Raw genomic sequence first — 27,979 nt, 5'->3', positions numbered from 1 at the left:
TCGGTTGTGTAGGATATTTTTTGACGCGATTTAAACTTACTAACAAAAAATACTATCAGCTTTCTCCCTGTGACCACGGGTTTTCTAGTCTATATTATAATTCAAAGAATTATGTCTACACGACCGCCCACGTGCAAATTAGGTAAAAAGCAAAAGGTTGCATAGTAACCATGGTAACGGTGTTGAACGCGCAAGTGCACGTGCAACGATTTGCGAACGACATTTTGATCGGTTTTGTGGCAATTACGTTGTGTTCAGTGCGAGATGCATTTTAATCGGCTGTATCTTCGGTTGTGACAGAAATTTTTTGATGCGATAAAAACTGACTGCCAAAGAATACTATTAGCTTCCTCCCTGTGATCACGGGCTTTCTAGTACTTCTATAATATATGCATAATAAGATTTATTGGAATTTATCACCTACATCTTTCTACATTTCAAGTAGAACTAGAACTTAGAAGTAAATACTTAAATACAATAAATTAACATAATTTTGTGAAATTTTTTAAAATTTTCTGACAATCTAACTATGTAGAACTATGTAGAACTATGTTGTATGTACTGTATTCAATCCTAATATAATTTAAAAATCAGACTCAAAATATTTCATAGTACTTTTAAAATGTAAAACAAATAATACTGAAAATAAATGGCAATTTCAATTTGTCAAAATATTTATTACAGTATTCCCCCTCTATATAATTCCCCCTTTACAACGCAGTTTTTTTTCGGGGAAAAATAGATCATCATTTTTTTAATTCGGAGAAAAATTGTTTAATTACAATTATCGACAGTTAGAATGAATTAATATCCTGCCATTTCGTTCATATAATGCTATTTCAGCTGTAATATCATCTTATTCTTCAATCATGCATCTGTCATCTCTAGAATGCACAATAACCTCCCACGAACAAGTTGGCGAGGCTTTATTTACTTAATTGATTAATTAATTATTCAATTAATTAATTATTTACTCCAATAATTAGCTAATTATTTACTTAATTAATTATTTGCTCCACTGATTGGGTCGCTCACTACGGCGGTAGATCTGTCTGTATGCAACTCTCACGTCAAACCAGTTCTCTATCGTTCTCATCATCTGTAGATAAAACCAACAAATTATACCTAGTCTATATGTTAACATACATATGAGCATACCTTAAAACTCTGTAAATCGCTACATATCTTACAGCTTTTTTAGCGAAATTCAGCTTCGGCCAGCAATTACTCAAACGAACTTTAGTTTAATGCATGTTCGGTTTGGTAATTCAAAGTGGTTCTCGGTTAAGTCGGATTGCGCGGCTCCAGGTTGCACATATTAATTGAGTGGAGCCGCGCAACCAAACCCCATGAATGATGAGAAATTTTCACCAGTCGCAATAACAACAGAAAAGTATGCCTTTAGCACAACAACGCCCAAAAATGTAACAATATTTTAGGGAATTTAAGATGTACCATTCTGAACTGTGAACAACTGCATGGCTACCATAACTGATAACCACAAGTATAACTGATAATAACCAGAACAAAGTTTCAACGAACATAAATTCAAAACAAATGACCAATCATGCAATCAAAACAACATAAATGTTTAAGTAGAGTTTTACTTCATAGCTTTCCAGATCTTATTGCAGCTTTTTTTCATTTGTTACATACATGTTACATGGTAAGGTCTCCTCCTAGTCGTTGGAGTGGCCTGCATCACACACATCGCGTTGGCGGCGTAACATATGTCTCCACTGTACTCGGTTGGTAGCCAAAGCTTCTGTTGTGTCGTTGTCGATGTTTTCAACACCTGTAAACTTAGCAGCATCTTCGAGTACGCAGGACTTCCAGTTCTTACGGGGTCTGCCCCTTGACCTCTTTCCATAGTTTGGCTTCCAGTTCAACAGAAACCTCGGTAGTCTAGAGTCTGGCATTCTAACTACATGTCCATACCAACGTAGCCTGGCAGCACTGATGAAAGTCTCAACTGACTTGATGCCAGCCCTCCTAAGAACTTCGTCGTTGGTTACATGAAAGAACCATTTAATCCTAAGGATCCTTCTCAAGGAGGTTTGATGGAAAACCTCGAAACGTTTCATCTGCTTTTTGGTGGTGTTCCAGACTTCAGCTCCATACAACAAGATGGTGAGGACAGCAGCCCTATAGATCCTGATCTTGGTTGGAGTCTTTATAGTTCTGCTATTCCAAATGTTCCAGAGCTGATGAAAGGCGCCATTAGCCTTCTGGATACGGACATCCAGGTCTCTGTTGATTGTCCCATCCCCACTAATAGTTGCACCCAGGTAGACAAAGTTGCTAACCTGCTCGACGGGTTCACCCTCAACCGACAGCTCAATACAATCATCCTTGATGAAAGGTCGCTGGGAGGCGCACTTGCTTACAGCCATGCATTGGGTCTTCTTTGCATTTATTCTGAGCCCAGCGTAGGAGCTGTAATGAACTAATAGATCAGTTGATTCCTGTAGGCCTTCCCCTGAGTTGTCCATAATAGCCATGTCATCAGCATAATCGGTGTCCAGAATGACCTTTTCCTCGACCGTCTTCATCTCTTTCTGCAGCACTGCGCCTTGACTGATGATCTTGTTGGTCTCAGCCAGAAATGCAGAAAAGTTTAGGCAGAAATTAAAGACAGGAGGTGCTTGAATGTCACCCTGACCTGTGCCTGAGTTAACAGTTTTCATTTGTACTGCAATATATCTTAGACCCAGAGAAGAAGAATGCTTCAAGATCACGTAACGATAAAACCTACAGAATATATAAATCAATCATAATTATTATAAATATATATAATTATTATATTATATTATATTTGATGTTTCAAGCTACCCCCACCAAAGCAATGCTAATCACAGTTAGTTCAATTTAAACTTTAAACTTTTAAAAGAATGCATGAATGATATTCATAACATCCACAGAGTCAATAAACTTAAAGCATTGAAGATAATCTGTACTTTAAAATTAAAAGAAAGCCTTTGAGGTTCACAAAGAGATTTTGTGTTGTCACTTTCAGTTTCATTTCAATCAGATTGAGATTGTTCTGTTTCGGAATGCTCAGATTCAGAATTCCCCCGCTGTTTTCCGCGCAAGTGGTGCAAAAGGAACGATAATCTCACATCAAACACATCTTCAGCAAAGCGGATTACCTGCAGAGGTATTGGTACTGCAGTATAGCTGTGTTTATAAAGAAGCACTGTATAACTCTACAACAAATCAGCTAAATACACAGCAAGAGAGAATATGAGAATATGCTGTAATAATTTAAGTGAATAACAAGGTAATCAAAACATAGCAAGATTGAAAATCGAATTCAGAATATGCTTTAATATGTTGTCTTAAGTAATCACAACATAGCATTAGCAAGATAGATTTAGAATTCAGAATTTGCTTCGATCACAATCATGGATAATAGTGCTTCTAATAATCGCGAAAAGTTTCAGTGCTTCAGTGTTCAGTGGTTTTCAGAAAACGCGCGTTTCGCAGAAAACGTTTCTGCGGCGATCTTAACTTATTTCTTATTATAGCACCATCTGAATTGTTAACAATAACGGATTATGGATTAGGTTGCGTATTATGGTTGTCCATTTTTCCTAAGCATGTATGGCGCATGTGAAATTCGCATCATTCAATGTAACTTTCGATGCTGATTCTGGCATTTGACGGTATCATACGTAAGTTTACCTGGCTCGCCAATCCCTGTTGCCTGTGCGCGGTGCTCTTTTCAAACTAATTCCCGAACAGGTAGCTCTTCTCTGCACGTGAGAGAATTAGCGAGCGATACTAAATAGACTAGCAAGCTAGGTAAACGTAAGTAGTAAGTACGTACTTTTGAATTTGTATTGAGCGGTACCTCAGGTACAGCGGGTCAGATCTGTGATTGAGAATCTATATATAGACTTAAACTTAAAGTATCATGAAAGTCGATCGTTTTCAAAAACTCGTGTTTTCAAACAGTTAGCTAAGTTGACTTAAATGAATGATGCTGTTGACTAAGACTTAAATGAATGATGTTGTTGACTTAAATAAATGATGTTATTGTTAATGTTATTCTAATTTAGTATTATTACCTTGAATATTGATCCTTCTCTAAATATTACCAGAGAATTATTTATTATTTTCAAAAGCTGTACGAGTTTCAATTTGTTTGTGAGCTGTGAATTTGAAGTTTCAAACTATCGCTTAAAAAATAAAATAAAATCTTTCATTTTTATGCGTCCGAGATTCTCATATACTCACGAGATTCTCATATACTCACAGTCACAGTCACACAGGGCCCCTCGCGGCTCGCACCCTTTTGAATATTCATAAAACAAAGATCACCGTCACAGTAAATATGGACCGATATGGGATAACTGATTTAAAAAGGAGCGTCAGAATGTTAACATAAGAAAGAAACAATTGAACCGTTTTCTTCTTTTACAATTACATAAAACAGAGTAAAACTTTTCAAGGGGTCAAGATTCTAGACTTAGAGATGGCATCTCATTTTAATTCTTTTAAAGTTCCTCCGCACCAGCTGGAAGATTCTTTAAAAATGTGCTCTTTTTCGACCGAATGAAGTATTTAGAGGTGTCTTACTCTTAGTCTTAGATTAAGAGGGGACACCTGATTTATAATGAGCCCTGAATAAGGGGTCGTTCACAAATTACGTAATCATTTTTTGGGACATTTTTTGCACAGGTTCGCATTAAAGACTCATGATTTGATTTGAAACTTTTACAAAATAGCAAATATACAAATGTACAGCAAATCGAACAACATATAAATTGGGCCGAAATGTATAAATGCTATAAAGCGTGGGTCAGTGAAACAAGTACAGAGAACAACTTTTAAAACAGGAGTTTTATGGCCGCCCAAAGTCTCAATAACATCACCTCCACCTAGTAATAAAATTATGAAATGTGAAAAGTGTGAAACAATCAAATAATAAAGTATTTAAATTATATAATTGTCTCTCAAATACAGATAACATCCGAAAACTCATAAAATTCTCATCACTCCTACATATACTGATCAGTGTCCGAGAGACATAAATAACTCATGATGGCTTTTTATCACGGCTAAATACCTTCCCGTACCGGATATAGTGGTCGAGACGAGTCTGTTCAGCCCTCTTCTTCTTCAGGTCAGTTACCAGATGCTTCCTTGTTGCTCGTTCTTCGCAGGATCTGTCTGGACATATCCATACATCTTTGTGCGACTCAACTAGCCTCAGTCTCCCTGTTTTCATCAGAATCTGATGAACTGCTGTGGAGCTTGGGACGGTGATCTTGACTGGTCGGATAGCCGTACTACCTGGTCTCTTCCAGCCGATTCTAGTCGCTTCGAAGTGAGGTTTCTCCCCGATCTCCTCCAATACTGCGGTAACTAGCGCTGGAAGCTGTTCTTCCTCCTCTTCTTTTAGCCCAAACACAATCAGGTTCTTGCTCCTGTCCTCCTCTGCAGCCACACTCTTCATCACCTTCTTCAGGATATTACTGTTACAGACCGTACCACTTGCACTGTTCTGTTGAACAGCTGCACTATAGTTCTGAATCCCTGACTCCACCGTTGTTTGTACTGTCTCCTCAACAGACGTCTTAAGCAACTGAAGTTGTTCATCCTTCTGCACAAGCAGTTGGCCCTGCAGTCTGATCACCTTCTCTTTGTCTGCTAGTGCTTCCGTCTTGAAGCACTCGATGATCTCCTTCAAGAGATACAACTGACTATTCTGCCGACGAACAAGGTCTACTGCATTCACAAGCCAGCCTGACAGAGTCTGTTTATCCTTAGTCTTGATCTTTTCACGACTTTCGTAATCAATGTCACTGTAGTCCATGTGCAGGTCTTTTCCTAACTGACTGGACCACCTTGCAACACAGCCTTCCACATCTTCCTGTTCATCATAATTGAACTCCTTGATTAACTCCTGGGATCGGGTCAAACTTGGGTCATCCGCCATAGTGTACTTGTATAGTAATGTACAAGTACACACGCAAAGGTAAACTACGCTGTAGCAGCAAACTGAACTTATCGCAAATTTACAAAAGATAAGAGATCAGTAGCTCGAACATAAGATATGGTGCAAATTACGAGATCCCCTTAATTTTGGTCAAATAATACTTGCTATTGAGTTTGACGTATAGTAAGGACCCGAAATAAATCTTTATCAGATTTCTGATATGCTCAGAATTGTTTACAATAGTGGCTTGGAGCAGATCGGATTGCATTCTATAATTCTATTACTTAGCACTAGCAGGTTTAATTCATATTTTATTCCGCGAGATTTGTTTCTGCCCAGCTGTCTTCTATTGCTACTGCCCTCTCAGCTGCGCCTTATGCCGCTATCTTGTCCTACAGGTTTAACTGGCAAACTTGTGATAAAATGTAAATATACTTTTAGTTATTGTTAGATAACCCAACATTTACTCCCAACCATTCACAGGTTTCCTAAAATGAAGAACATTTGCCACAAAACAGCCGTTATATTCCATTGTCTTCTCATTCTAGTCTCTTCATCCTCCTCTCCCGCTCCAGAGCGGACACCTGATCCCTCAGACCTATGTCACGTGCACTGTATTCCTGTAGAGAGCGTGTTCTGTCAAGGCCAGCACAGAGTGACGACTAGTACTGCACAGAAGTGCTGGAAGTATTGCTCCTTTGTTGATTCCTGTGAGCTGTTTGCTTTTAACGAACAGGAATCACTCTGCTACCTTTATAACCTGCACGTTTGTGAACATATTGATGATGAAGCTTGGATCTCGGGGTTGAAGATGTGCATCAATCATGTGAAGGAGACGGAGGAGAGCATCACCCTTCCTGACTTTCTCCGAGATGGTGGTCACATCAAAAAGAAGTTGTCTTCAAAATGCTTCGGATTTACTGTAGATGAAACCACAACACAAAGATACGAGCTAACTTTGACAACTTGTGTCCCAAGTAACAGGTGGGTTGCGGTGCTGGAAGGAGCGGAGGAGGACCCACATGCAGCCGGACACGGACATGTGCTTAACCACGGAGCCTTTCCCGGAGCTGACTGGAGCTAAATATCTGGCACCGTCCGTTTATCTGGCAGTGCAACCCTGCACTGAACCTGGGATCACGCCACTTTTCCTGGACTCATACTAAGCATAGTTACCATGGTAACTCATACTACCACACATCGGACTCTGCTGTGCTTGTTGATTGTTTTTTCATGACGACCCATGACAGGGTAGTGCAGCAGTGGACAGTCAACCCCAGTCAAACGGGAAACCAAACTTTGTTGTTCGATGTGGTCTCCGCCCCGGACAAACTTACCGGACATTGTGCTGCCTTCCCTGTTGAGAATGGCGATGTCATTGTAGCTGACGTTCCCTCAACTGTGCCGATATATCTATCTGGTGATGTTATAACTTATAACGGTGAGATGTAACGAGGGTTACAGGATTAAACACCGCTCTTTTGCGGTGGAAGCCACGACAGTTTGTGTGGGGGACAAGTGGCAGGATGGCTGTTTGGAATGTGTTGGTGTTAACACCAGGGAGAAACAAAAGGAGAGGAGACAGAAGAAGAGGAGAGATGGGGTTACGAGTGATGATGCGTATTTGGTTACCTTGGTTGGGGGACTGCTCATTGTTGGGGTGATCATTTTCCTGATCATACTTTACAAAATGAACCACGATAATCCTGACTAAAACTACTCTTATTCCTGATCATACTTTACAAAATGAACCACAATAATCCTGACTAAAACTACTCTTATTCCTGATCATACTTTACAAAATGAACCACAATAATCCTGACTAAAACTACTCTTATTCCTGATCATACTTTACAAAATGAACCACAATAATCCAGACTAAAACTCCCATTAATTCTGACGCTGCTATTAGCTTACCAAGAAAGTCTGGATGCAATAAAATCAAAAAGAATATTGCTGATGTTTTAATTTCACGTATCCTGGTTGGATACTTTTACAGTTTTCGTTATACAATAGTCAGAAAATAATATTATATTTACAGTGAAGCTAAGGCGATTCTTACGGTAACTTTTACATAACTTGCTTTTACCTTTAGAGAATTGGGTCCAGGACGCCATATAGAGTCTCACGCCCTAGATAAGAGTTCGGACACGAGTCACGACCTCTACTGCCTAGCTGATTCTTAGATTTGTAAGTTCAGTTAGTTTTCAGTATGCTAGTTTAATTTTCTGTCAATAGTTGTGTGTAAAGTGGCGTACAGAGAGGGGAGGGGGTCTTTAATAATAAATATGGCATAAGTAATATTTGAACGGTACTGTATATATAAATGCGTACACTGTAGTATATCAGACTCTGGGGTTAACCAACCTAAGACATGAAGATGGGAATGTTTAACATGCAGTTAACAGATGCACAAATTAGGATTACAGGTTACACCCACTGGCCAGCACTACACGGTAGTATGTGACTCCATAATAATTACAAAATCAGGTACCCGCTATTATACCGTATGAACGCGCGCGCGCGCGTCACAATTTTCTTACAAGTACTGTTGAGTATTTTGCTCATATTATTTCAATTCGGCGTTCGCGACAGCCGTTTAGTTGCGACTGGAGAATGTGGACTATTATAGCTTTCAACAGCTATCGTGTTTGAATACGTCAACTATAATTAATCACTGCACTCGAAAGCAAGCCGCAAGGCTACAGAAAACACAGAGAGCACCACAGAGACAAATAGCATCCACCAATTTACTTACCGGCAGAGGAAATATGTTTTTAACTAAAACGAAGAGATAATTCCAGAACCACGGCAGTGTAATGCAACATTGTTGAAATTCAATGCCTTCAACTACTTTTTTAGCTACCTGGAAGATTATAAAATAAATAGAGGTTCTAAACGATGAATAGTTAAAAAACAACGCCCAAGTCTTATCTTTAACCCTGAACCAAATAACTAAATATCAAAACTTTATTGAATTTTCTACCAATATCTCTTATCATAAACTAAATTACGAAGATAAAGAGATAACACAGATAAAAACCTGAAAGACATCCCAATTAATTATAATGAATTAAATCAAGTATTGCTCTTGTATTTAATGATGTTCTGTTATCTTATTATTTACCTAGATTGCAAGGAAATGCTATATATAATGTTGTTACCTCATTTTTATCAAGCATCGGATAGAAGTAGTCCATATACTTGTGTCTCATTCCTGGAAATTAACTGGATCAATTAAAGAATTAAAGATAATCAGCAACTTTGAAATTCACCGCTTACAAGAATGTTTTAATTAACTATGTACGTGTTGAATTCTTAAGTAATCGCCGCAATAATGCATCTCAAGGATCAAGGCTGCCGTCCAAATATCCCAAGTATTCCAAATATATTATGCAAACTTATTGTTTGGCTGAATACCTATCCGTTATGCAGACTATTATAAAAGTTAACATATCGCTATTTAAAAACGGCCGTATATAATATCTTTATAAAAACACCTGTATGTTATGCATGTCTTTATGAGTTTATGGTAACACCTGTATAATGGCAATTCTGCAGCTCAACAATTTGCATTATGCCACAAAAGGTTTAAATAGTTTAACATAACCCACAAATAATTGTGTGACAAGAATAATGTCGTAATAATATGAATTGTCTGGCAATATAACACGTGATATTTTGATAATGTCACGTGTTTAATAGAACTTAATATTATTTAACAGTACTTACCCTATTTATTTACAGTATTTAACAATATTTAACAGTATTTACCCTATTTATTTACGTTTTAAAAATCGTTTACACCACGTACATTAGATACATCCACGTGCGTGTCACGTGGCTGTAGAGCACTGTATTCCGACAGCAGTTAAATTATCGTTTAGAGATTAAACTGTTTTACAAGCTACAGGGTCATACGTGTAATGGGAATCTCATTTAAATCTTTAGCTCAATTATCGATATGCAAACCATGTTTATTCTCTTAGGTTATAACCTTACCATTCACACATGATCTTACAGCAGGGTGCTATTAAAATATTAATTATTTAGTTTTTATTCATTCTATTTTCGTTGTCGGCCCCGGAGACATGTTGGTTTTTTTTAAATCAAAGATTAAAACAACTTTTTGGATTGTGATTATGCGGTATAAGCTCTGTAGATTAATAGTAATTGAAGACTAAACATGCAATAAAATGGTATTACGTTGGTTCCCCAAACTAACAAAGATAATACCGATTAAAATCAATTAAAATATTATAACCCCAAAAAGGAAGATTAAAATAGTATAACCTTTAGAAAGCAATTAAAAGAGTAACGTTTACCTTTAAAAAGGTGAGTATTAACAAGGAAAGGGGTAATAATGCACCAGTGTATGTCAGTGTGCTGCATGTAGAGTGACTCCATCAAACCTGGGTAATATAAGGATTATATTCATTAAATACCTAAGTTATCTATATTAAATAACTAAATAACTGAATAACTAAATAACTAAATAACTAAATAACTAAATAACTAAATAACTAAATAACTAAATAACTAAATAACTAAATAACTAAATAACTAAAGAACTGAATAACTAAATAACTAAATAACTAATTAACTAAATAACTAATTAACTAAATAACTACTGTCTACACAAAGTTTTATTAATATTATAAATAACTTTATTAGTTATCTAAATTATCTTATTATATACCTACACAAAGTACAATTATAAATAACTCTATTAGAATATAATATAGTGTCTAAGTATACATGTATGTACACTGTACAGGTCAATTAAAAGATATAATTGTCTAATTTAGTTGATTAGTGTGGCTTTAAATAGTGGTTTTGGCTGACAGAGTTTTAGGCTGAATGAAGTATTGACAGTCTGACTGACCAGTTAAAGAAATTTTACATTGTTAGTGTTTTAAATCACAGTGCTGGCAGGCATGACCGTCAACATAACACTCACCATACTATTTACCCCCTATACTATTATGGCCCCTGTACTGTTTTCAGGCAGTAAGACTCACCGAAAGTAGTGCAGCAGGCAAAGGTAAAGTTTCGAAATCATTGAAATTACCTCCTTATTAATGAAGTTATGATTTACATTTCGACTTTGTAAATTATCCTGACATGATAATCAAAAAGAGATGATATTTGACCAAAACCCATAATCATGGGTATAGTGGACCGCAACAGTGTTTCTCTTTCCCAAAAAAAGGAAATGATATTAATTTGAATAACCGTCCGCAAATGCAAATTGATACCGAGAATGAAATCGGTCGCTCGCTTTTCCCAAAGCTTTCGAAAAGCGAGCGACCGAGAAAAACACGCCTGAGTGACAGTGGGCCTTATCGATCATGAGCCGCAAATCATAAGGGCATTCGTACTCTTGGCTTAAATTGGCTCTTCGTTTGTATCATCAATCAGGTTTCTAACTTCTATATCATCTGCCTGTCCAGTGTCCATCCGTCTCTTTGAGATTCATCATCACTTCAAGTTCAGTCATTTCGTTTCTGTTCAACTGTAGGCGTAATGAGGGACTTCAGTCCAGCAATAAAGTCAATATCTCTAGATTTAGCAATATTTGGTTTCGCTACTTTTAAGGTAATTGTGTTCAGGAAGCAAGGTTGTAAGTTTTAAGCCCTACTGCCCCAGAATATTGGCGCCCCCCCCCCCCCCCCCCCCAGAGCACTAGTAATGCTGGAGCACTGGTAATGCACATGGTAATGTACATGGTAATGATGATATTTTGCTTAACATAGCTCATTTTTAAGTTCCTTTTTGAGCAGTCTTCCATATCATACTGGCATAAAAACAGATTCACCTCCTTTATATCTGAATTTAATCTTGAACCTGGGCGTACAGAATTAGAAAAAGAATTAGAATTGTAATTTCATTCTCGGTATCAATTTGAATTTGCGGATGATTATTCAAATTAATTTATGGGAGAGAGAGACACTGTTGCGGTCCACTCTAGCCATGATTATGGGTTTTGGTCAAATATTGTTAAAGATAATTTTGAAACCGCAGTGGAGTTTAAGCGCACAATTATGCAAAAAAACAATAAGTAACATAAATTACAGGAGGAGAAGGTAACATGTTCAGGGATCCCAGAAACTATTTCGTGGGGAAAATACATTTACACAGCAATTAACACAAGTCACAATGATATTGTAAAATCCGAAACATTATTTTTAAGTCGCATAGTTGTCACATGATGGGTTGATGAATAATAGCTGACTAAATAAACTCAGGTAAAATAACTTACCAATAATACCGGCTTTACTGGAGCAGTAAGTTTGTAAACCTCCCGTACCAACATTACCTGAAATTAAAGGTAATTAAAGTAAATAACCAATTAGTCAAGGTAATTAACCAATTAGTCAAGTTAATTAACCGATTATTTACTTTATAACCTTCGTTTCAACTGAGAAATACAGTAGTTAAAGGACCAGTTAACTGAAAAATGTGTAGTCTCCAATTTGGCTAAGATTTAAATCAGCTGTGACAAACTGGTAAAGAATCGTATCGCCGAAAGAACCAACTCTCTAGCGTACGTGTAACGCGTGTTATTGCAATAATAAGCTGTGGCCTCGTGACGTCATAAAGTCCCTCAGTGCGCGCTTGCATAGCGTAATTTACATTACAAATGTTTATCATCGTCAATAAAACACGTGTAACTCACTCAAATTTTAGAATTATGACTATTACCCTAGTTCTCCAAAATCCTTATAGTTTTGGCTATCATCCTAACTAAAGGAATAGCTGATTGGATGTACAGTGCTCACGTCATGATTTTAAACAGTGATATAGGTTCTTGAACAGTGGCGGGTGAATGTACGGTTAGAAAGTTTCTGCTATTACAACTTATGTCATATGTGATAATTGTGGATTGTTTTCATTGCTTAATTACACAAGCAGGGAGACTGTACCGATTATTTTTCCCCAGTCCATGAAACTCTAACGAATTTAGAAAGGATACAGATAAGTAAGAGTTTGTTCAATTCCGAGAGCAATTATATTTATAGCATAGCGAAATTTCTAACTTTAATCTGCAAGTGTCTGCCAGTACAGGAGACAAGAAGTCTGGCTACTTTACGGCCGTTCCTCTGGGACCATTAGTAGAAGTAGCTTCTATCAGAACAGTGCCGTGGGAACAGAATTCCCGCCAAAATACCCGGTCTACCAAATAGTAAAATTACTGATTGGAGGTGTGTACGGTGTGAGGTGTTTTTTGAATTAGACTTCCGGCTTACCTAGTTGTTATCCTTATTGCATTATCATCGGTGCATAACATAAATAAACTACTGGTAAGTTTAAATAGTAAATACCAAGTGCAAACGTGTTCAGTCGATCGACCCACTGAACAACTATAGAATTTCCAAGACCCTATTATTCTCTGGCCATATATTACGGCAGTGGCGTAACGAAGGGCCCCGCTGACCCTGCTGTGCAGGGGGGCGCCGTCTTAAGGGGGCGCCAAATCGTCGTTTGAATGTGGGACAATTTCGAAAACTTAACTAAAGTACTAGCAAAACTGCGCGTTTTGCTCTAGATACAAACTTTTTTAGAGATTTTACCGGCGTATCCTCTTAAATCGCCTAATTTGTTCAATTTTAGGGAGGGGCACCAAAAGGAGAGGGGGCGCCAACAGGGGGGCGCCTTTTCGGCAGGGGGGCGCCAACAGGCAACGTTACGCCACTGTATTACGGCACGATCGATTGTTAGATGGCTAAATGACCAACGTTAATCTATACAATTCTAAAACTATGAGCTAGCACTTTAATCTAAAAATACCTTTTTTATGGCTATCATCCTAACTAAAGGAATAGCTGATTCACAGACCTTCCCGAAGTTATGATTAAACGATTTTCGTTTGGAGACATTTTTTGACCGTGGAGAAAACCCAGGAGGGCCACGCCCATATTGACCCAATAACGTAACCGACCCCTTGCTTCTGAAGGTCGTAGAGACTTCAAAATAGGCTTGAACGAAGCCGCATATGCATGTTTATATAGGAGTTATTGAGCAACACATGGCCTAAAATCATTACTTTTCGATAAATTCGCCAAAAACCATTTTGGGCGTGGTGCTAAGCCCATTTTCGATATGATCGTGATGGAGTCTTCAGACAGGATGCAAAAGAACCGCAATTAGCATATTAATATATGACTTACGAACAAAAATATGCCTTAAAGTGCTTACTTTTTCAGTTATTGGCGAAAAACTGATTTTCGGTTCCAGAAATCATGAAAAACTATGGGTATCTGGTTAATTGGGCTATGAAAGCCCTAAAGGTTTTTGAATGTGTGCAAATTGTGCAGAATGGCCATGTTTATATACAACTTATGAAGCAACATGTACCCTAAATTACTTACTTTTCGAGTTATTCGGGGGAAAAGATTGTATTATGTCCATTTTTTACCTGTAAAATACAGTCTCACGAGCTACTCTGCGCGCAAGAGGGACTTTATGACGTCATCGCCAAAATAATACAAACGCTATTTACACGCGTTAGAGAGCAGTTAGAGATTTAGGAATTTCGACTCGTTGCTTAGTTTGCTATTTGTCACAATCTGTCAAAATATGAGGATAACTTTTTTTTCAGTTAACTGGTCCTTTATTAAAATATAGGTGTTCGGCGAATTGTCGACTCTTTTAAATTGGAAGATATTCACCATCTTACTATATATAAAGCGAGACGATATATATATATATATATTTATCTGTGCCATTTTACTGACACCACGGCATCAACTTTAACGCAAATTTCCGCAAAAACCGTAAAAGATATACAACTGAAATTTTTTTGACTGAGTCAAATGCTTTTATGCTTTTCAAATCAGCATGAAAAAATAAAAAATTGGCCAAGGAATAATTATTTTAGTTCCCAAAATTTGGACCCCCAAGTGGTGTCAAAAACGCGAATTAAATAGGTAATAATTATTTTAGTCTCTTGAGTCTTGACACCACTTTAGAGTAATACGGGTTCCTGCTAGTTTTAAATAAAGTCCATCAAACATATTATATTCTTTTAACAATTATATCCTAAAAGGACTTCTCATTATTACTAGTTTACTTCTAAGAGCAGTAACTATAGTAACTATAGTAACTATAGTAACTATAGTAACTATAGTAACTATAGTAACTATAGTAACTATAGTTACTATAGTTACTATAGTTACTATAGTAACTATAGTAACTATAGTAACTATAGTAACTATAGTAACTATAGTAACTATAGTAACTATAGTAACTATAGTAACTATAGTACTTTTAGCCAGGTAGCGCAGTTGGTTAGCCAGCTTTGCAATCGTGAGGTTGCGGGTTCAAATCCCACTGCCTGCCTGGTCGTGGGGTGAGTGTCGTTGACATTCAGCTAAGGATCGTGAGTGGTCTATGCAGCCCCCCGGTCTACTCAGCCGAATACTCGAGAAATCGGGTGTGAGGGTTAAATGAGGAGCTGCACATTGCAGCAAAGTCTCGGGCGAAGAAAGTATGGTACACACTACCTTAACCGTCACTGGCTAAAAACAAATCCTTCGGCTTCCTGTAATTGGCTGGTTGCACTTGTATAACAATATGGCTGTTGGAATACTCCGAAGTAAAATAAGTGTCTAGATTAAAAAAAAAGTAACTATAGTAACTATAGTAACTATAGTAACTATAGTAACTATAGTAACTATAGTAACTATAGTAACTATAGTAACTATAGTAACTATAGTAACTATAGTAACTATAGTAACTATAGTAACTATAGTAACTATAGTAACTATAGTAACTATAGTAACTATAGTAACTATAGTAACTATAGTAACTATAGTAACTATAGTAACTATAGTAACTATAGTAACTATAGTAACTATAGTAACGAGTCTCTGAACTTACCCAGAACAGAAGACATCCCTACTATCGAACCTTTTAACCCTGAAATTAAACAGAATAATTATTTGTGCTCTCAGCCACTTTAATAAAGCAACAAGTATTTCATTCTTGACATATTTGAATTGTAGCATTCTAATTTAATTTGCGCTGCGTTTAGTTCATCAAGTAATGAACACAGCTTAACATGCAATGTAGCCATGGTTTGGACTAAATTAATTTTCTGAAAGCGGTCGGAAATTTTAAAACATTTCAGTAAAATTTTAATTTCGCCACTCAGTTCCAGTCTGAAAAACAGGAAAATAGAATCTATTAATAGATTGATAGTTGATACCCGACTGTTTCCGGTACAGCAGCCAAATCTCTAGACTGGTACTCGGTTAAGTTTGCGATTATCTCAAATGTGGTATGTGGTCGATATAGAGATACAGTGTACTCTATAATACAGGGTGCGGAGTTACCGGCGTGCGGAGTTACCGGCGTGCGGAGTTACCGGTGTGCGGAGTTACCGGTGTGCGGAGTTACCGGTGTGCGGAGTTAACGGCGTGCGGAGTTACCGGCGTGCGGAGTTACCGGTGTGCGGAGTTAACAGCGTGCGGAGTTACCGGTGTGCGGAGTTACCGGCGTGCGGAGTTACCGGCGTGCGGAGTTACCGGTGTGCGGAGTTACCGGTGTGCGGAGTTACCGGTGTGCGGAGTTAACGGCGTGCGGAGTTACCGGTGTGCGGAGTTACCGGTGTGCGGAGTTAACGGCGTGCGGAGTTACCGGTGTGCGGAGTTACCGGCGTGCGGAGTTACCGGTTGATGAGTTACCGATCGGTTCTTAAATCAAAGTAAAAACTTAAAAAGTACGCAGAGTTTCACGCACCATTGTATATCTTAGATTTCCTCAGATGAGGTAAAAGAGCCCTTATCGTCCAGAAATGTGCCATCAGGTTTACATTCATTGTTGTTCTTAGCTCTTCCACTGTCGATTCCTCTATATCAAACGGATTTGCAATAGCTGAAAAAGTATATAACTAGATAAAATTACATTGCATATATTATATCAGTTTAAAGAGATCATGAATTAGTGTAAATTTGCGAATTCTTCGAAAATACTCGAAACTTGGTATTCTCGAAGAATTCGCAAATTTACAGTGAGCTAGGCTCGGTAATTCTGCCGCAATCCCAAAATAGCTCATGAATTTTAACACTGTTTCTATTGCAGTGTCTGACAGTTAGCCACAATCCAACAAATTAGAGCGATCTTCCTGTATCGATATCATGCGACATAATTAAGTTACGAATATGGGAATTCCGAGCCCTATTCGTATATATTAGTGTTTCTATGTGATAGTATATGTGAAATGTTTTGACGATTAAGTCGGGGACACTTCATGATCCCTTTAAATATAAATAATAATCATTAAAAACCAATGTGCGGGCTCCTTTTCATTACGCTGTTCTAATAACTCAGATATGTTAGTTTCTGTAGAAATAAACCTGCAAGTTTATTATCCGGAGTCATCCTTTAAAACGCAGATTTAAGTGAGACTGAACTGCAGTATTTATCCCCCCCCCCCCTTCACCCCCCCCCTCATCTTCCCTCATTAATTTTAAATTGTTTTAAAGAACCAGAAGTAATATTTCCAGACAATAAATTTTTGATAAACCAATCAGCTTCCAGCATAATCTAGCAGTCACCAATGATATCCCAGAATCAATGTCAGGGCTTTAACCTGGTAACTTTATCGTTACAAAAGTGATTTTAAATACATATTTACCAGTGAAAACTCCTTATATGGGCATCACGTGGGTGCAGTTATTGACCACTAGCTAACTGCCATTTACAGGGTGGGCAGAGATATCTGATCACTTTAATTTTGCTCTTATTCGATAACGGAGCAATAAAAAGCAGTAGTTCTGTAAACACTAAGATATGATCGAATAGCTTTACCTTGATACCTTTGATACCTTTGATCTGCTTCGTCGAAACTCGACAGGCCATCAGAGTTGCTGACCACCCCAGAGAGAAGATGCCTCTCGATCGTTACGCCAGTCCAGTATAGAATTGGAGTTCGGTGATGTGAAGCCCCGGATTGGCGGTTTATCCGGCAAGGAAAGCATGAATGCCGTCATATGATGCTTGAAGCCATCATGTTTGGAGACTGCACGTATGTGCGAAGGTATACAGTTCCAGAGTCTGGGACCCATTACACCAAATGATGTTTCATATAGAGTCTGGTGAGCAGCTGAGCTTTTTGTACGGACAGCTGGAACCTTAGCAAGGGTACCCAATCGTGGATTTACTGTGAACTGTACTTCAAGGTCGTTGAATGTGAAACCATGTAGGATTTTCCACATGTGCATGACAATGTAACGTTCTCTGCGCCTCTGAAGTGACATGAGGGACAGGGTTTTTAGGCGATCCCAATAATGGAGATGCTGTAAACCATGGATCTTTGAAGTGAAAGTTCTTTGTACACTTTCAAGCTCCTGAATTTCATACACTTTCGCCGGATTCCACAGAGGAGAGCAATACTCTAAGTGGCTACGGACTAGTGACTTGTATAGTGTTAACATAACACCAGTATTGCGAGAGTGGAAGACACTGAATACCCATGCTGCCATCTTCCTCGCTTTATCACAACTAGATCGTATGTGTGATGTCCAGGACGTATCACTGGATACTGTTATACCGAGATCACGGAGCTGATCCACAGGACTGAGTATAGTACCAGTTGATGTTCTGTATTGGAACTGTTCATGGACAAAAGGAAGCTCATAGAGAGGATTACGTTTGTTGGCAAGATGGCATATGTACTCAAACTTATCCTCATGTAGTGCCATGTTGTTTCTTGATGACCACTCAGTGACTTTGTCAAGATCAGACTGAAGCTCAGTAACATTATGTGAATCACTGATGGATCTGCAAATTCTTGTGTCGTCAGCGAAACATCTTAACGTTGAATGCAACACGCAGCTAGCAATGTCATTAATGAATATTAAAAACAGTATGGGACCTAAAACTGTTCCTTGGGGGACACCACTCATAATAAGAGCAATGATAGACATTTTGCGAAACAAAAAACTCAAGTTGCGAAACAAAAAACTCAAGTTGAATTTTGAGCCGAAGCCGAGCGATTTGCATGATTCGCATTTTTTGCGATTTTTTACAAGATGGTTTTTACCTCATCAAAACTCCCAGAATAATTTTTAACCGTAAAAACCAAATGAATATAACCTTTAGCTTAGCTTTGGTAGTCCAGGATGATTAAATCTATGAATTATAGGCCCAAAAACGTACCAGAAACTGCGCAAAATGTAGTAAAATCACGAAGTTTGGGTTTCGGGTTTACTCAACCCCTAAACTTAACATAATTCTACGTTTGATTTAATATTTGTTGTTACAGACTCGCTTATTTCACATCAGAGTGAATACAAGAACCTCTGAGCACAGGAAAAGCTCGATTTACGCCGCTGATGTGATTTTCAAACAAGTACTCCTCCATCACAAACCTATTATTGAAGTTTTCTACGGTGTAATGGTAAACTCTGGGTACACTCTAGACACAATCAGACTATGTTTGTAACTTTCAAGCATATTGGAACTCATTTAGACCAAAAACAAACTCTAAAAAACTATTTTTATAACGTACAAAATAATTCAGAGAATGTGAGAATCAGACTTAAAATATGGAAATGGTGAGTAATTCACAATAATAAGTTTTATCTGAGCCGCTCTGTAGTTCTGAATGAGATCACACCAGTGCAATTTTTTATTTTTAATAAAAATGCAATATTTAAAACAAGAATGTAACTATCAGAAATGACTCCAAGTTCTTTACCTGCGTTATTGATAAGGATATCTACCCCTCCTAACTGGTCCACTACTTCTTCAGTTGCTTTTTCAACCTCACTACTGTTGGAAACGTCAACTTTGCTGCAAACAATTTCTTTAGACTTTATTACTGTGCATTGGCCATTGTCAGACAGGTTATTTAGTTACATGTAGTGTTGCAGCAACTATTCAATTATTACTGTAGGTCATTACTTTGGTTAATTGTTACGGTTTCTGATTTACTAGAACAGCGGTAACTTGATCTAATTCTGAAACTTTTATGATGCGAATACATTTGAACAATTTAACATATTTTATCTGTTCAAGTATATGCATGTCTGAAATACTCATATTATACGTGTCACACTACTCACAAATAATAAATCATATCAGAAGACATCCTCTGTTTCATTCTCTCAATGTTGGATTCATTGTTATCCCAAATCACCATCCTCACTCCCTTCTCTAGCAAAATACTCGTCACCTGGTGAAATGTTTGTAACACAATAGGATCGCATCTTAGGAGACAGCTTAATTTAAGGTATTTAAGGTATTTAAGGTATTTTGACATGGCGCATGGTTATATCGTTATTAAACTGCGGATTTCATGTTGTGACTGTATTTCGTGAACGTGCTGCTAAAAGCTGTAAAAAGCTGTATCAAAATTATTAATAATAACATTTCCTGCTAGTTAATAATAATATTTGTCAATAAGGCCCATAAACAATAAGATCAAGGATAAATTCACCCTATTTGTGTACACATTATTTAACATATATTACCTTCCACCGACTATAGACTGTATATATTTATATATAGGACCTTAATTATACAGCTCCCTACATTATACAATGTACATATTACCTAAGCTACACAATAAATCATTAACTGTGCACAATTAACACTACTCATTCAACAACCTTCAACCTTTAATGTAGCCAGATGTAGCAAACTTTCTATAAATGTTACAGTCAATAGTCATAATTGTATAATTTACATAATTGTATAATTTACATAATTGTATAATTTACTTAATTGTATAATTTACTTAATTCCATGTCAGTGTCAAACTCAAACATCTTGTATGCAGACTGATTATTTTAATGTTTTTTATATTTTCAATAAAACTTACAATTTGGCCAATTTCCCCAGCTCCCCCAGTGATAACACACACTAAGTCATTCAAGGGTTTGGGAACTCTGGCGATAAAAAATAGGAGAATCCTGAGGGCTGCTATAGTTGCAACCAGCAACAAGAAGTGAATAACATCCATCCTAGAAAATAGAGTGAGTATAATGATATAAGACAGAGTTTAAGAAAAACAGAAAGTTAATTCACATCGACTATCATTATTATATAAAATAAAATAAGATCCAGCGAGCACATTTCGTTTCTCGTACTAGGGGTAAAAAGGGTAAATTATCCGAATAAATCTAACCACGGCTCAAACCCCTGTAGTACTGACCACAGGGAGGAGAAAATTTAAGTGCGTCAAAATTGCCCGAATAGTAAGATCCTGCAACTGCCTAAATTGCCTAAAATTGCTTTATGCTTTTATGGGCAGCTAGAATACAGCGAATTTTAAGTTTCTCCTTACAATAACACACATAGAAGTTAGTTGTAATCATTTTATTGAGTTGAACTACCCCTCTTCTTCTCACATGATTGTTCAGTTTAAGCGTGTTGGCGCCTCCACCCAAAGGTGCCCCCTTGTGCCTCCCCCCTTCCTTTGGTGCCCCTACCTAAAATTGAACAAATTAGATGATTTTAAGGATACGGCAGTAATATCTCAAAAAAAGTGTGTTTTGCTAGTAATTGAGTTAAGCTTTTTTAAATTATCCCACATTTAAACAACGATTTGGTGCTCCCCTAAGATGGCACAACCCCCACCCCCTCAGGGTCAGCGAGCCCTTTGTTACGCCACAGCTGTGAATGCTATTATCGGCCAAATATTCGAGTTTTCTTCTGCTGCTTTGGGGATAAAACAAACTATTGGACTGGAACTTAGCCTTGTATAGTTTTTGACAAAAATCAAATGTTTTAAATAAAACTGACTTTGCTTAGATAACTGAAGCTTGCAAAAGCTTTATTATCTTAGTTAAATAAAACATGCAGCAGTTTTATACCATAGAACATAGTACCAAATATTTCTCTGTGATACATTTTTTTCAAGAAAACAACACATTTCTTCAAGAAATCAACAAATTTTTATTTAAATCAATTATAGAGACAATTTCTCATTTTTGCAGTACATCTGCACTTTTTGTGTGCAATGTTGTACCGTTTCTCTTTCAGAGTGAGATTTTATTCAAGCAGTACGTGGAACCACGTGACAGGTCCAGTGATGCCGTATTTTGAAGAGATTTTAAGGAATTGTCTGTAGCATAGTAGCGAAGATGGAAGAGCAATCAAAATAATGTATTGTACCATTTTCTATTTCTAGATATAATTCATTGTCCATGTCATGACAATTGTTTAAATATGCTATTTTATTCGACTACCTTACAATTATGGGAGAAAACAATAGGCAAATAACACGTAGCAAATAACTGAAAACAACATGATCAACAATACAAATAGAACCTGTCAAAAACTGTGACAATATTTATTGTTATAACCTTCACATCCACCTCATTACGAACGGGCATGGCCTGGGTGTGTCCAATCTGGTTCCTACTTGCTATCTCACCATGATCTGGTTAGTGTGACCTGTGTTACCTCATAAGTACGTCTGCATGATACCGTTCTTGGACAATAGGTTTATCCTAACTTTATGTTTTTGTAAATACAGTGTCTGCTATGCTCTAGTTTCGTAAACAGTGGAAATTGTCGCACTTGCTTAATCTAAAAACACACTTAGCTTAATAAGTTTGAAAAAGTTAAGTACAAAAAGAAGTCTGAGCTCAGAGATGACAGATTTGTGACACCACACTCATCTCACAATTTCGCATATAAAGGGGCAAATTTATGGAATAGTTTTCTTGAGCAGTCAAATGCACGTGGTAAAATAGGTTCACTAGGTTCAATTAAATCCCGATTGAAGCTTTCTATCATGAAGGCTCAACACCAACCTGACAATATTAACTGGCAGGACTTAAACTTCAACACTTTCCTATGAAAAGACCCCCATTTATATTTATATATTTTAGATTTTACACCTGTCACTCACATCATATATGCACCACAAAAGAAAAAAGATTCATTCAATCATTACATTATACACTCACTCCACCACACATGCACACTAAACATTAAAGCAGGTTACACGCGGGTGTAACGTTCACTTTATCCGAAGGGAAAAATAATACTTTACGTAACGCGCGATTTACGTCTTGGTAGCTAAATTATTCAAGTGCTATTTGTCAGAGCGACACAAATGCGCGAGCGCTTGCGCGGCTCACCTATCCAACACTCTTGTTTACATCGTATCAGGCAATGGTTCAGTTTAATTATGGTAAGGGCACAGCCTGTCAAAAACCCTTTTCGCATGATCCGTCGACACCGCCTGAAGGTGAATGCATAATAACGGATCATGAACGTACGGAATCAAACGTTAATAAGCTTGCAGCTTCCGATGAAAATGTATTCAACTTTGTGTCATGCTTGAATTGGTTTTGGACCTCTTCAATGCTTTTAATTTATTTATTATTGGTATTTGGTATTATGAGCTGATATGTATATATACATACGGTATCTAAAATTAAGCGTATAGCGAGCATATTTAACAATTTTTAAGCAATAATGTATTGCGAGCAGCTGTAATTTAAATATCGCATAAAAATCATATAATTATAACACAAAACTAAAATTTTATTGGAATCTATGTTAAACTAAAATAAAATTAATATCAGCCCCTTCGCCACTCTCAGCAGTCAACCAGGGCTCATAAAAGCTTAACAGCGCCTGGGTCCGTTCACCAACTGTGCTAATGTGAGTGGCGGTGTGGTAAAACCCATTTTAACAGCGTGAATATTTATTAAATATAAGCGCGCTAGCTGCTAGCATACTTGCATCATTTAATTTTTAATCAAATTTATTCGGATATATATTTATTGATTATGTATTGAATTGGTGATAAATAATAAAATTGTCTTTTCTCAAAAATTGTCTTTTCTCAAAATTTGTAGAATTTAAAAAGTCCTGTGCCAATTAAAACTTCAGACACACAGAATAAAATATTAAATTTAATCATATCGTTGGAGGACTTTGCCGCTTCGCAACAATCCGTTGATCGTTGCTTTGCAATTCGGATCGCAGAGCAACGATCTCGATAGGTTGACACCGTCAATCAAGTTATGTCGCTAGCTCAGCTCAAATGAGTTCACAAAAAACTTGTATCTCGTGGTGACCCCCACTGTCGCTTCACTGTAGAGTTTCTACGATACAGGGGGAGCCACGCACTCGTGCGCGGCGGGTCATACAACGTATGAAAACAAAATAAGTACCAGGAGTGCATATTTTATGCGCGCGGGCGCTTTTTTCGAAAAAAATGTTGTCATACGTTGTATGACCCGCCGCGCACGAGTGCGTGGCTCCCCCTGTATCGTCGAAACTCTACAGTGAAGCGACCGTGGGGGTCACCACGTGATACAAACAAAATTAAGTTGTGCAGCTGCATGCTGCAGCGACCAAAATGAAACAAAAAATTTTATTAATCGCATCATATTGCGTTTTAAAACACTTTTGATGCATTTTAATTGATACATGTTTCGCCTTCGGCGGCGCGCAAAAAGTGGCATGCAACGTATGTCAAAATTTTGACATGTCAAAAGCTAACTACGCTATTGTACTAGGAAAGAAATTTTTTTTAGGAAAGAAAATTTTTTATTTACCACAAAACAATCAATACATAATGTTATATTCATAAATAAATTCAAATTTCAATTTCAAACACATATACAGTACGCCGCGCACACAGCCACAATTTAAAATTGTTCAGAAATTCGTAGGTCAGCTGTAGGCGCCGCGCACATGATCTATTTAATTGTTATCTTACAATACATGTCAATACATATCTTACAATTACATGTCACATTTCTTAATTTCTAGAGCCAAAATTTCAGAAGCAAAATAATTTAAAATATATTTCTGTCGTTCACGCAGTACAGGCCGTGAACACTGCGACCTAATTAATATAATAATGGAGAGATTCCAAAAAACCGCGCGCTCGTTATTTGTGATTAAATTGAGTGCGCGCCACTGTCAACCGCAGTACCGCTCAAGCATGAAGTACTAAGCGGTACGCAGTTTTGCGTGAGACGTAGACATTTGTAGCACACGTTTCATTCAACTAATCCATTATGTGACATGTAATTATATTAAAGCAAAATGAATATTAATTTTAGTAATAATTGACGTAAACATATGTGTTTAAATAACATCTATAATCTAGCGAGTTACTAATACCATTTGTTTGTATTATTGATTATATATGTTTACACTAGCCTATATTATGATGGAGATATACATTGCATTATATAATTGCTCCAATACTTTGTAAGAAAAAATAAAACAATATGCAATATATAGTTTGCGTTTTTGAGCTTGTTATTCTTTTTTAAATTTTATTAAATACTTTTCAAATTTTACAGAGTACAGCAATAAATTAATATAAAATAGAATTGTTCAAAATATCACCCCCATCTGTAAAATATGATGATTGATGAGCACCCAAACACGGTAAACACATAATGAAGTATGTCCGTAGTAAATTGAACCCAATAAAATACAATGATAATGAATCATTGACTTACTGACTGACTTAAGTCGGCTTCTTGGTCCGAGCAACTACAATTCCTCGCCACACGTCGCGGTCAAGCATAACAGATCTTATCTCTTCAACACAGGAAAGGCTGGTGTCCTTCTTTAGCATGTCCAGAAACGTAAGGTGGGGCCTCCCCGGTCTCCTGTATCCATGCTGAATGAATGAATCACTTTATGCTTTATATTACACTTGACCATGTCATTTACATTTTTTAACCCGTTTATTTTCTAGCTGGCCCTAAATGACTATTCAAAACCAAAAACCTTAACCTTTTCATATGATCTCAACCGGCCTTAACCCTAACTCAATTTTTTACAAAAGTGTTTGCGCATGTTGTATCACGCGGTGACCCCCACTGCCGCTTCACACTGTAGCGTCTTCGACGCTACAGGGGGAGCCGCGCACTTCGTGCGCGGCGGGTCATACAACGTATGACAATGCGCATGCTATAGCTCTAACCCTGACAAAATTATAAATCAACTTTCTTGGTCTTGGGCTTTATACAGTCATATCACGTGATGATCGAGGCAGTTTGTTGCCAATATCTTGCCAGGGCCAGTAGCATTTTAACAGTATGTCATGGGGTTGCAAGCAGCTGTAACTTAAATATCACATGAAGAAATACAAAATTTTTTGTTTCATTCATCATTGACTGTCAGCTGTCAACCAGGGCTCAAACCAGGGCTCATACAATACAAGCTTAACGGTGCGTGTGTATTATTGATTATATGCCAACACACTATCTGCTCTAGCATACTCATTTACTTTGCACTCAGATCAAATATATTTATAATTGTATGTTTGATGTTACCATTTAGCGCTAAAATTTAGTTTGGTATTACTTATTCGGATATATATTTATAAATTGATTATGTAATGAATTGGTGATAAATAATAAAATTGTCTTTTCTTTCTCAACTAATGTAGTTGAATTCATAATTTCCCACCTGCTGCTGTATGGCAGTGTGCCAATACCCTCGATTAACTGGGTGAACCCGTGTCTAGATTACGATTTATTGTATTCATCTCTCTCTCTTCGTTACGCTCAACAGACCTTGGCCTCTTGCTATAAGAGGGAAGCCTTCTCGCCGTGCCCACAGAGTGCAACTCCTGCTAGCTACACGCCAGGACTCCCAAAGTGTATATACATAATCATAAAAAATAAATATTACCGCAACAGACCTCTGGAGTCTTGAAGCTATCACTATACCTGGCTCAGAGCAATTCTGAAATGAATTCCGTGAGTTATTAAAGGTTTGCATGTGGGTAGTTACTTCTGGGCCACCCTGTAGTTAAATTCTTGGAGAGCAGCTGACATCTCCATTGCTCTAACCTTCTCGATTAAAGATGTTTACAAAAACATGTGTTTTTTCAGCAATTATTTAAGCAAACTTAAACATAGTCCAATAATTATTATAGCATGACAAAAGATGAGTTGAATGATCAGCCACACAACGAGAATTCAGACAATTCAGAAGACAAACTGATAAATGAAGTGAATGGTACACAAAAAAATGACCCGCAAGCTGAAACAAAAGATACCCCGAGCCCCAAAGACAAATCGCAGTCTTATTTTAGTTGGTATCTTTTGACAGCTATTGCCCCATCCTTGTTGGCATTTATCATCCTTCACCTTCTCTATGCTAACCAGAACGTACAGGTTTGTTGATACATACGGTCATAACACTGCAAATATCAAATATATCATGGCATTGAAAACAATTACAGCCAATATTCATCATGTCCAATGCTAGAAATAGAATACTCCAATCATAAGTTTCTTGATAATTATTTGCTTGCTGTTTCTGTACAATGTCTCTTTTTCAGCACAACTTCCCATCATACAGAGAGGCATGTATGAGTGGACAGTTCAGCTCATTAAAAGAACTGCATCAATTTGTGAGGGAAGATATAACTACAGTTGATGGGGAACTTGCTAGAGATGACTTTCTCAACACTTATTATTGGAAAGCTAAGCCTGTTCTCATGAAAGGTGGGGGATTACTCATTACTTGTATACTTTAGTCACAACATTTAACTTATCTTGGGATAAACTTTACTCTGGTATAAATCATTGACAATTGACATTTGACACCTGTATACCTCTAGACAAGATATTGTCGTGTACATCCGATTATGCTGGGTTATTACCTGATTTAGTAGTACAACTAAGGTATAGTTTACAAAACATCACAACAGGATACTATACGGCAGTGTTAAACAAGGAACTGAAACTGAGGCCCATCACATTTTGTTTCTGTCTAGTTCTAATGTACCGTCACAATAGTGACTTTAATATATATATATAACATCTGAACCGAAAGTAACAGTACTTTCTTGACGAAAGTCAAATACAAGGAAATACTTTCGAGAAAACCATAGTAAACAGCTGACTTTGGCAGGGTAGTGTTGGTCATGTGCCTAACCTTGTGAACACATCGGATATCCTTGCTGTACGGTTAGTTAAACAATGAATTGAAACTGTGGGGCTCCGTGCAGACCAACCTACCTGTGGCGGAAAACAATACATGTACTCTAAATTACACTCTTAAATTGTCGCCTTAAGCTACAAA

At 37.3% G+C, this 27,979-nt stretch overlaps 2 protein-coding genes across 2 annotated transcripts in view; one reads left to right on the top strand and one right to left on the bottom strand.

The window, feature by feature from the left end:
* Window positions 1-27,979, top strand: part of LOC134821738 (uncharacterized) — a 90,001-nt gene that overhangs the window by 45,719 nt on the left and 16,303 nt on the right. The window contains exons 2-3 of the mRNA XM_063832481.1: window positions 26,826-27,066; window positions 27,234-27,399. Coding sequence (XP_063688551.1) covers window positions 26,827-27,066; window positions 27,234-27,399 — 406 coding nt within the window. The 5' untranslated portion in view covers window position 26,826. The remainder of the gene's footprint in view (window positions 1-26,825; window positions 27,067-27,233; window positions 27,400-27,979) is intronic.
* LOC134822292 (17-beta-hydroxysteroid dehydrogenase 13-like) lies at window positions 620-20,915 on the bottom strand. The gene is made up of 10 exons (XM_063833209.1): window positions 20,775-20,915; window positions 20,017-20,126; window positions 19,650-19,744; window positions 16,688-16,822; window positions 15,827-15,865; window positions 12,207-12,263; window positions 10,270-10,356; window positions 9,109-9,161; window positions 8,703-8,810; window positions 620-1,099 (listed from the first exon to the last, which is right to left on the bottom strand). The coding sequence occupies exons 1-10, from the start codon at window positions 20,913-20,915 to the stop codon at window positions 1,007-1,009; spliced, it is 918 nt and encodes a 305-aa protein (XP_063689279.1). The 3' UTR covers window positions 620-1,006.

Source organism: Bolinopsis microptera, chromosome 10 (genome assembly GCF_026151205.1).
Source record: "Bolinopsis microptera isolate Bmic1 chromosome 10, MBARI_Bmic_1.0, whole genome shotgun sequence".
Lineage (NCBI taxonomy): Eukaryota > Metazoa > Ctenophora > Tentaculata > Lobata > Bolinopsidae > Bolinopsis > Bolinopsis microptera.
This window is presented reverse-complemented; position numbering and strand designations above follow the sequence as displayed.

Excerpts from the sequence above, each read along its gene's own strand:
- LOC134822292 (XM_063833209.1), bottom strand. The coding sequence starts at position 20,915 with ATGGATGTTATTCACTTCTTGTTGCTGGTTGCAACTATAGCAGCCCTC. Across the intron at positions 19,745-20,016 it reads TCTGATATGATTTATTATTT|CAAAGTTGACGTTTCCAACA; the intron begins GTGAGTAGTGTG and ends AATTGTTTGCAG. Across the intron at positions 9,162-10,269 it reads TAATACTCACCTTTTTAAAG|GAATGAGACACAAGTATATG; the intron begins GTAAACGTTACT and ends GTTAATTTCCAG.